This window comes from Colobus angolensis, unplaced genomic scaffold (genome assembly GCF_000951035.1).
Source record: "Colobus angolensis palliatus isolate OR3802 unplaced genomic scaffold, Cang.pa_1.0 Scaffold61, whole genome shotgun sequence".
Lineage (NCBI taxonomy): Eukaryota > Metazoa > Chordata > Mammalia > Primates > Cercopithecidae > Colobus > Colobus angolensis.
In genome coordinates, this window is record NW_012119710.1 from 6,064,803 (window position 1) to 6,075,276 (window position 10,474).

A 10,474-nucleotide genomic window follows, 5' to 3' on the forward strand; every position below is an offset into this window, starting at 1 on the left:
ATCCAGCACCCCAAAGTTTGAATTAATAGCTCCTTCCCACGCTAGGTTAAATCAGCTCTGAGCCGTCTATGAATCAGAGGAAGTGTGTGTGTGTGTGTGTGTGTGTGTGTGTGTGTGTGTGTGTGTGTTGGAGAGGACCCGGAGGAGGGATGTATATGTGCATCCTGAGGTGGAAAAATCCCTAAACTCACTTGTGTGGTGAAGCAGGGCTGGAGGTTTCTAGAACCCTAGAGAGGGCGCAGCCTTTGACTTTCAGACAGTCCTGGTTAGAAGCCACACTCCTTTGCTGTCAGCTAATAAAGGAGCCAGATGAAAGGGCCCAGGATAGCTCCTGGCCTTTGGAGCACGTCCTTTATCCATAGGATGCTACTCTTCTCCTGATGTCCATCTTCCCCTTCTTCTGTGCTAGTGCTGAGCCCAAAGCACAGAAGGCATCCTGTTCGGGCCGGGCTGGCTGGGGTTAACAAGAGAAAGGCAGCTGGTTCCCGAAAACAAAGGGCTGGGTCAATAAATCTGCCTCGGCAGCCATTGATCAGTGAGGGCAAAGGCTTCCGTGAGGAGTGGCCAGCCAGTTTCTCTGAAACTCTAGAATAGAGCCATCCGGGAAAGCAAGGTTGAGGCTTGAAAGGCCCTTAGGTAGGCCTGTCCTGGGGTCAATATCCTCAGAGCACAGGTTCCCTCTCCTCACCCCCAGCACCCTCCAGGATCAGACTCAGAGTCTCACAGAATCACAGAGCTAGAAAGGACCCCAAGCATTCTCCAATGGAGTTTTTTTATCTGGGGTCCATGTTAAGAATTCATCCATTTATGAACTAGGATAGGTCGGCGGGAAAAGGTTCACTAACCTATAACCGAAACTTAGCATTTCTTTCTATCATGAATCTAAGCAACAAACTACAGTGGAATTCGAAGAACCTAAGACTTTGTCACCAAGAGACATGACAGGCATTTTTATAGCTCAGTACAGGCATTCCAGAATTCTCAAAACACTGTTCATTAATACTACTTCAAAATTGTAGTAATGATTGGGGCCACCACTAGATCTTGCTTAATGCATTAATAAATAAGCATTTTATTGCTATATCACAAATTTGTTTATTTTGACAACTGTATTTTGGAATCACTAGTTAACTTTGTCATTCTATGTATTTTATATTACCAGCCTTCAAAAGTGTCCACGACACAGAAAGGATTAAGAATTCCTACTGGGCTTTAACCCTCACTGTAGATGGAGAAATCAAGGTCCAAGACAGGTAGTGCTTCTTCTGGAAGGATGGATGGATGGATGGATGGATGGATGGATGGATGGATGGATGGATGGATGGTGAGTGCACAGATGGTGAATGGATTAATGGATAGAAATGCAAATGAAAAAATAGGACAGTAATAGCAATAATAACCCTCATGGACTGCTTACCCTGAGCTAGGCATTATTTTAAACTATTTAATTCTCACAACAGCCCTGTGAGAAAGACAGTATTATTGTCTCCATTGAACAGATAAGAAAACTGAGATACAAAGTTGTAAAGTGACTTAGACAACGCTACAGAGTCATAAGAGGAAGAGCTATGAATGACTCAAACCCCACAGCTTGCACTCTGAACCTCTCTTCTCTACAACTGCTCTGAAGCAGTCTAACACTCGTTTAGTGCTGAGCTCTGGGATCATAAAGCAAGGACTGAATTCCAGTTCTGGCCACTTGCAAGATGGTGACTCTGGGCAACTGATTTCACCACTGCAAATCACAGTTTTCATCCATAACATGAAGATAGTAGTATCACCTCCACCACGGGGTCCTATGTAGATTAATAAATCAGGTAAAGCACATAGCACAGTGCCCAGTACATAGTATTGCTAGATAATTTTGTTTTTAATGGATGACAAGACCAAGGCATAGACCCCTTTAGAATGGTGATATGTGTCTCTGTGCTAAAATTTCCAAAAATAAGAAAATTAAAGTAACAAGGCTGGAATCCAGATCCCAGCTTCTGGCAAAATTGAAGGGTGTCAAGAATTAACAAGTTGAGGCTGGGCGTGGTGGCTCATGCCTATAATCCCAGCACTTTGCGAGGCCGAGGCGGGCAGATCACTTGAGGTCAGGAGTTCAAGATAGGCCTGGCCAACATGGTGAAACCCTGTCTCTACTAAAAATACAAAAATTGACCGGGTGCGGTGGCTGGCGCCTGTAGTCCCAGCTACAAGGGAGGTTGAGGCATGAGAATCACACCCAGGAGATGAAGGTTGCAGTGAGCCAAGATCGCACCACTGTACTCCTTCCAGCCTGGGTGATAGAGTAAGTCTGTGTTTCAGAAAAAGAGTTCACAAGTTGACTTTCAAACTGCAAGAGATGAAAGGAGAGGAAAGGAGGGGAAAGGGAAAGGGAAAGGGGAAGGGAAAGGGAAAGGGGAAGGGGAAGGGGAAGAGAAAGGGGAAGGAAAGGAAAGGAAAGGAAAGGAAAGGAGGGAAAAGAAAGGAAGGAAGGAAGGAAGGAAGGAAGGAAGGAAGGAAGGAAGGAAGGAAGAGAAAGAGAAAGAGTGCCTAGTGAAATTTTGATTTCAAGATGGTATAGACAAAGGGATGGATTTAGACGGAAGTAAATATATGAAAATTCTAGTAATTAGTGATTCCTTCCGAAGAGTATGGTATGGAAAGGGAGGGAAAGAATAACTTTGCAGTGGAGAAATTCAACAAGCACTACCCCAGCCAGCTGGCCAAGGTTAAAGTTACCAGTGGTAAATCACGTTGATAGCATGTACCTTTGATATGATAGACGTATCATAGATAGATAGCGCTTTACCTCTAACTTCCAAAAACTCATATACCCAGTCTAATCACGAGAAAAGTATCAGACGGACTCAGATGGAAAGACATGCTACAAAATACCTGACCAAAACGTCTCAAAAACTATCAAGGTCTTCAAAAAATAAGCCTGAGAAACTGTCCCAATCTAAAGGGACCTAAGGAGATATGATGAGTAAATGTATTGCAGTATCCTGAATAGGATCCTGGAGGAGAAATAGGACATTAGGTAGAAAGTAAGGAAATGTGGATAAAGTATGGACTGTGGTCAACAATACTGTCATCAACATTGCTTCAGTCGTTGTGACAAATGTACCATACTAATGTAAGCTGTTAACATTAGGGGAAACTGGGGGTGAAGTACAGGAGAACTCTCTGTACCATCATTTCAGCTTTTCTGTACATCTAAATCTATTCTACAAAAGCGTATTCACTTTCAAAATGCTAGCGGTCGATCTGGTGGTGAGATTACAGGCAATTTCTTTTCTTAGTTTTATTTGTCTGTATATTTTTAATTTTTCTTCATTTTGAGACAGGGTCTGTCTGTGTTGCCAAGGTTGGAGTGCAGTGGCTATGCACAGGCTCGATCATAGCATACTACAGCCTCCAACTCCTGGGCTCAAGCAAGTAAACTGAGTCTGTAGCTGGGTCTGTATTTTTCAAATGGTCTATGAGGAATACGTACCGCTTTTGACATCAGAAAAAAAAATCAATCAACATTACTTTTTTTAAAAAGTGAATGAATGTTGGGCTCTTTGGAGACAGTACTATATACATAAAAGTATAACTAAAGTCGTCCTTCGACAGCGACTAAAACCCACTTTATCCGCCCAGTGTAGTGGCTCACACCTGTATTCCCAGCACTTTGGGATGCTGAGGCAGGTGGATCACTTGAGGTCAGAAGTTCAAGACCAGCCTGGCCAACATGGTGAAACCCCATCTCTACTAAAAATACAGCAATTAGCTGGGCATGGTGGCAGGTGCCTGTAATCCCAGCTACTCAGGAGGCTGAGGCAGGAGAATCTCTTGAACCCTGGGAGGCGGAGGTTACAGTGAGCCGAGATCGTGCCATTGCACTCCAGCCTGGGCAAAAGGAGTGAAACCATGTTTCAAAAAAAAAAAGGCCGGGCACTGTGGTTCATGCCTGTAATCCCAGCACTTTGGGAGGGCGAGGTGGGAGGATCACGAGGTCAGGAGATCGAGACCATATTGGCTAATGCAGTGAAACCCCATCTCTAATAGAAATACAAAAAAATTAGCTGGGCGTGATGGCGGGTGCCTATAGTCCCAGCTACTCGGGAGGCTGAGGCAGGAGAATGGTGCGAACCCGAGAGGCGGAGCTTGCAGTGAGCAGAGATCGCACCACTGCACTCCACCACTGCACTGGGTGACAGAGCAAGACTCCGTCTCAAAAAAAAAAAAAAAAAAAAAAAACCACTTTATCACTCTGTGCCCAGGCGGTTCTGGCCATCAGGGCCTGGCACTCTCCCCGAGGGAGGGTGGTGTGCTTCTGAACCTGCCAGCATTTTTTCTGTCTATGATGCACTCGCTGGCAGAGGTCAAAGGGCTATCCTGGGTGAGCCTACACTGCTGGCTCGAGAGGCCCAAGGCAAATCAGCCCCAGGAAAATCTCGTCCATCAGCTTCTAGGCCAAGCCTCAGCCTGCTCTGGGTCATCAGTCTGGGAGGCAGGAGGACTGCAAAGGGTCCTCAGTTCTCACCATACGAACAGAAGACAAGACCAGACTCGCCAGGAATGTGTGGTTTGTCCCAGGCACTTTGTCCTGCATCCAGACCTCAAGCAGTCCCATAAAGCTGATTATTTTTGCACTTCTTTTAAAGCTCAGGCTCAGAGAGTCCCCATCTCACAAGAGTCAGAAGCAGGATATAAACTCTGATCTAGTCACTCCAGAGCTGCCCACGAGAAGGACACCTGTCTCTGCCCATCTCGGGAATGTGCCATGACCACAGCAGATGGCTAGACTACGTTTAGGAGACAGGATGCTGGAGAAAGGAAATGTCAAGCAGTGGGCAGCACCCTTCAGACCTCCCCTGACACCAACCACTACCACCCCAATACTGAGGGCTCCATGGACAAAGGCCAGCTCGTTCTTGGGCCCAAACACCAGTTGCAGCTCCTGGATCCTGGGAAAAGTGGGAGAGGACCAGCGACTGCTCCCTGGGCTCCACTCCCGTTCCATTCCCAAGGGCATCCTCCATTGTCCTTGTATCCAATTCCTAGGCGGACAGGCCCTCCCCTTGCTGAGGACCTCCGAAGCAGGGGCCAGGAGAAAGATGGTGCTGAGACATTTCTCACTGTAATTGCATGGGGACCCGACTCAGGTTTCTCTCTCTGAGCGTAAGCAATAAGAACCCCGGGAGGAACAACAACTCAGCTTTCTAACAGGTAGCCTTCTTTTTTTTTTTTTTTGAGATTGAGTCTCGCTCTGTCACCCAACCTGGAGCTCAATAGTGTGATCTTGGCTCACTGCAACCTCTGCCTCAAGCGATTCTCTCACCTCAGCCTCTGGAGTAGCTGGGATTACAGGCGCACATTACCACGCCCAGCTAATATTTGTATTTTTGGTAGACACGGGGTTTCATCACGTTGGGCAGGCTGGTCTCAAACTCCTGACCTCAAGTGATCCACCCACCTTGGCCTCCCGAAGTGCTGGGATTACAGGCGTGAGTCACTGTGCCCGGCCACAGGTAGCCCCTAAAAGGCTTTTTTTTCTTTTTAATACAAACACTGAGATGTTGGCTTCAAAGTGGTCCCCTGAAAGGCGGACCTCATTCTAGTGACTTCTCCAGAGCTCATTCAACTCTTCAGAAATTGCCTTCAGGGTGACCTTTGACCAAAATTGGACAGCCTGCTTGACTGTCCAAAGTATTCCCCAATATGGGTAGCCAAAGAACTTTCAGCTATTTCCAAAATCCAAATCCAGGTTCAAAAGATCAAGACCTGCCCCTCTGAGGCCGCTCCCGAGAACCCTAGGCATAGTCTGAGAAACGGCTGCATGGCAGACATATCATTACTTTCTCAGTTGTGTTATTTGTCGCACACCTGCCTTTAGGGCCAAAGCTTGTGTGTGTTGGCTTCCTCTCTCCCTGACTCCCAACAAAGGCTCTGAACCATTCCCCAGATGGTGGCAGAGTGTGGGACATCCTCCTCTGACTTCCCCAGAAGCGTGGCCCCCTGCCTCTTCTCCCTCCCAGCACAGAGCCCCTGTGCTGGGATCAGCCCAGGCTCCATTTGTTCCTCTAATGAGTCTTAAGTGTTTGGCTTGGGCTCCTGCCAGTCCTACTCCTACAGAGAGGAGGGAGTGGGAAGAATGGGACAAAGCTCGTGCCAGCTCAGTTCTGCTGGGCCCTGGGCAGACTGGCACAGGGGCTGCCCGGCCCAAACCCACCCAGGGGTGCAGCCAGGCACCCATTTGAGGCCCACAGCCTTTCTTTACCTTCCACTTCAGGAGCTTCCCACAATGCAGACTCCTGGGCATACTTCCTGGGTTGGAATCCTGGGGTGGGGGCTCAGGAATGTGCATTTTTAATAAGCACCTCAGGAGACTGTGATGCATAATGAAGATTAAAAACCATTGTTCCAGAAAGTCAATGACAGGGATTCGGCCTGGTTTGTAAAATTGTGTATATGCGCATTTTTCTACAGTCCACAGTTATCAAATTCTCAAATCAGGTCAATAGTCCCCATAACCTTTTAAAAGTTTTTTAAAAACAAGCCCGATGTGGTAGCTCGCAGCCTATAATCCCAGCACTTTGGGAGATAGAAGCAGGAGGATAGCTTGAGGTCAGAAGTTCTCAAGACCAGCTTGGGCAACATAGCAAGACCCCATCTCTACAGATAATTTTTAAAAATAACAATAACTTAGCTAGGCATGGTAACACACAGCTGTAGTCCCAGCTACTCAAGAGGCTGAGGCTCGAGGATCACTTGAACCTAGGAGCTTGAGGCTGCAGTGAGCCATGATCATGCCACAGTACTCCAGCCTGGGTGACAAGAGCAAGATGCCATCTTTAAAAACAAATTAAAAATTAAAACAAAAGGCTAAGAAGCCCTAGTAAATGAGATGATTCCTAAGTTCAGTTGTAGCTATGACATGCTACAACTTGGTGACCCTATTCAGGCCCCCCATCAGGGCAAGCCCCCAGGAAGCCCTCCTTTTACCAAACTTCAGGGAAAGACGAGGCTGGCCTTGAAAAAGGCTGGCAAGTCTGGGGAGACCAGGATGACATAGAACTAGGCTGAGGGACAACAGGATGGCAATGGCCATGGGCTTGGGTAAGAAATGACACAGCTTAGGGGAAATTCTAGAATACCTGGGATGAAAGGACCCTTAGATATCAATGAAGGCAAACCCCTGGCAAGAGGGGTAAACTTTTACCAATATCAGGTCCTCACTCTCTGGCCACAGAGCTAAACTACATTTCTCACTCCCCTGCAGTTGGCGGAGGTAATGAGTTGAATTCTGCCCAGTGGAATGTGGATCTCTGCTATGGTCTGGATGTTTGTATCTCCCTAAAATGCATATATTTAAGTCCTAGCCCCTAAGGTGACAGGTGTAGGAAATGGAGCCTTTTGGGAGGTAATTAGCTCATGAAGGTAGAACCCTCATGAATGGGATTAGTGTCCTTCCAAGAGACCTCAGAGAGCTCCTTTGCCCTTTCCACCACACGAGGACAGTGAGAAGGCACCATCTATGAACCAGATGGGTCAGATGGTTCGGCTCTGTGTCCCCACCCAAATCGCATCTTGAATCGTACTCCCATAATTCCCACGTGTTGTGAACGGGACTCAGTGGGAAGTAATTGCATCACAGTATGGGGCAGTTTCTCCCATACTGTTCTCGGTGGTAGTGAGTAAGTCTCACGAGATCCGATGGTTTGATAAGGAGAAACCCGTTTTGCTTGATTCTCATTCTCTTCTCTTGTCTGCTACCATGTGAGACGTGCCTTTCACCTTCTGCCGTGATTGTGAAGTCTCCCCAGCCACACGGAACTATAAGTCCAATAAACCTTTCTTTTGCAAATTGCCCAGTCTCAGGTACGTCTTTATCAGCAGTGTTAAAACGGACTAACACAATGGGTTCACATGAAAAGGCCCTCACCAGACATCAAATCTGCCAGTGCCTTGATTTTGGACCTCCAAGCCTCCAGAACTATGGGAAATAAATGTTTGTTGTTTGTAAGCCACCCAGCTAAAGGTATTTTGTTACAGCAGCCCAAATGGACTAACAACAGAAAATGTGTACCAAGAAGTAGGGTGCTGCTATAACAAATACCTAAAATGTGGAAGAGGCTTTGGAATTGGGTAATGAGTAGAAGCTGGAAGAATTTTGAGATGAATGCTAGAAAAACAAAATCTACATTGCCATAAACAGACTATTAAAGATGATTCCGGTAAGGGCTCAGAAAAGGGGTGCTACAGAGAGAGCCTCAATCTTCTTAGAGATCACCCAAGTGGTCATGATCAGAATGTTGCTAGAAATACAGGCGGTAAAGGCTGTTCTGAAGAGGTCTTAGATGAAAATGAGGAACATCTTATTGAAAACTGGAGGAGAGATGACCCTTGTTAAAAAGCGGCAAAGACATTTTTGGCTTTTGTTCACGTCCTACTGTTTTGTGGAAGGTAGAACTTGTGAGCAATGAAATAGGATATTTGGCTGAAAAAAATTCTAAGCAAAGTGTTGAAGGTGCAACTTGGCTCTTCTTAAATGCTTGTAGTAAAATGCAAGAAAACAAACTCTAAAGATGGAAGTTTTCGTCAAAAGAGAAGCAGAACTTAAAGATTAGGAAATGTCTCAGCCTATTCATACTGTAAAAAATGAGAAAGTGTGTTCAGGCATTTGCTACAGATACTAGCATGAATCAGACATGTGCTATTCATCAAGACAATAGAAAAATGGACCCAAAGGCATTTCAGAGATCAGAGGGGCTGCCCCTTTCATCACAGGCCTAGAATGCCAGGGCCTAAGGGAGAGAATGACTTCAAAGCAGGAGCCACAGGCCTCCACAGGCCCGCAGTGCTCACTGTCCAGCAGCACCTCAAGGCTCTGCTCCCTGCATTCCAGCGTAGCCCTCCTCACCATCCCAAGTTCAGCTCCAGTGGCCACTCTCCTTCCCACTCCTAAAGGACATAGGTGGTAAATTTTGGTGGCATCCACATGGCGCCATCTCAGCCAGTATACAGAGTATATGTGCTGTGGGGACATGGTTACCTTCACCTAGATTTCAAAGGATGCCCCAGAGAGCCTAAGGGGCCAGGCAAAGAACCACCGCGGGGGCAGGGCCACTGTAGAAAACCTCGATGAGGGCAATGCCCAGCGGAGCCACAGAGGTAGGGTACCCAGACCAGTGGGGCCACCAGTGTGTGATCCCAGCCCAAGATAGCTACAGCTGCACAACCCAGGCACAGAGCCTCTACAGAAAATGGGACCACAAGACAGAACTGCCATGGAGGCAGGACCACCACCCCAGTGGGACCAAAAGACAGGACCTCTCTACCCCTGTGGATTTTGAGGGCAGAACCTCAAGTCAAAGATGACTATTCTCCAGCCTTAAAGTTTTGCACTTGCTAGGGATCAGTTAGCCCTTCCTTCTTGCCTATTTCTCCCTTTTGGAATGAGAATGTCTATCCTCTGCCTACCTACCCCACCAGTGTATTTTGGAAGCACATATTTCAGTGTATTTTGGAAGCACATATTTCACATGTTCACAGCTGGAGAATATTTTGCCTCAGGATGAATTACACTTTGAGTCTCATCCATATCTGCCTTTTTTTTTTTTTTTTGAGACAGAGTCTGTCACTCAGGCTATAGTGCAGTGGCACAATCTCAGCTCACTATAACCTCCACCTCCAAGGTTCAAGTGATTCTTGTGCCTCAGCCTTCTGAGTAGCTGGGACTACAGGCACACACCACCATACTTTTTTTTTTTTTTGTATTTTTAGTAGACATGGGGTCTTACCATGTTGGCCAGGCTGGCCTTGAGCTACTGACCTCAAGTGATCCGCCCGCCTTCCCAAAAGTGCTAGGATTACAGGTGTGAGCCACACACCCGGCATTAAATAATATAAAGATGAGACTTCAGATGGGTAGAAAGCGAAGGTCTGAATGTGCCTAACATTTGTTAAATGTTGCTAAATTCCTAACCTCTAAGGTGCTATTTGTTAAATGTCGCTAAATTCCTAACCTCTAAGGTGCTATTAGGAAGAGAGGCCTTTTCCGAGCACAGTGGCTCAGGCCTATAATCCCAGCACTTTGGGAGGCCAAGGTGGGCAGATCACTTGAGGTCAGGAGTTCAAGATGAACCTGGCCAAGATGGTGAAACCCCATCTCTACTAAAAATACAAAAACTAGGTGTGGCCGGGCAGTGGCTCACGCCCGTAATCCCAGCTCTTTGGGAGGCTGAGGCAGGCAGATAACAAGGTCAGGAGATCAAGACCGTCCTGGCTGACACAGTGAAACCTCGTCTCTACTAAAACTACAAAAAAAATTAGCTAGGCATGGTGGCAGGTGCCTGTAGTCCCAGCTGCTCAGGAGGCTGAGGCAGGAGAATGGCACGAACCCGGGAGGTGGAGGTTGCAGTGAGCCGAGATCATGCCATTGCACTCTAGCCTGTGTGACAGGAGCCAAACTCCGTCTCAAAAACAAAAAACAAAA

At 46.9% G+C, this 10,474-nt stretch overlaps 1 protein-coding gene across 1 annotated transcript in view; it reads right to left on the reverse strand.

Annotated features, from left to right (window-relative positions):
• Positions 1-352: 352 nt before the first annotated feature.
• Positions 353-10,474, reverse strand: part of TNKS1BP1 (tankyrase 1 binding protein 1, 182kDa) — a 33,692-nt gene continuing 23,570 nt past the window's right edge. Inside the window, exons 9-10 of the mRNA XM_011963571.1 lie at positions 4,862-4,943; positions 353-454 (exon numbers count right to left, since the gene is read on the reverse strand). Of these exons, the coding sequence (XP_011818961.1) occupies positions 353-454; positions 4,862-4,943 (184 nt within the window). The remainder of the gene's footprint in view (positions 455-4,861; positions 4,944-10,474) is intronic.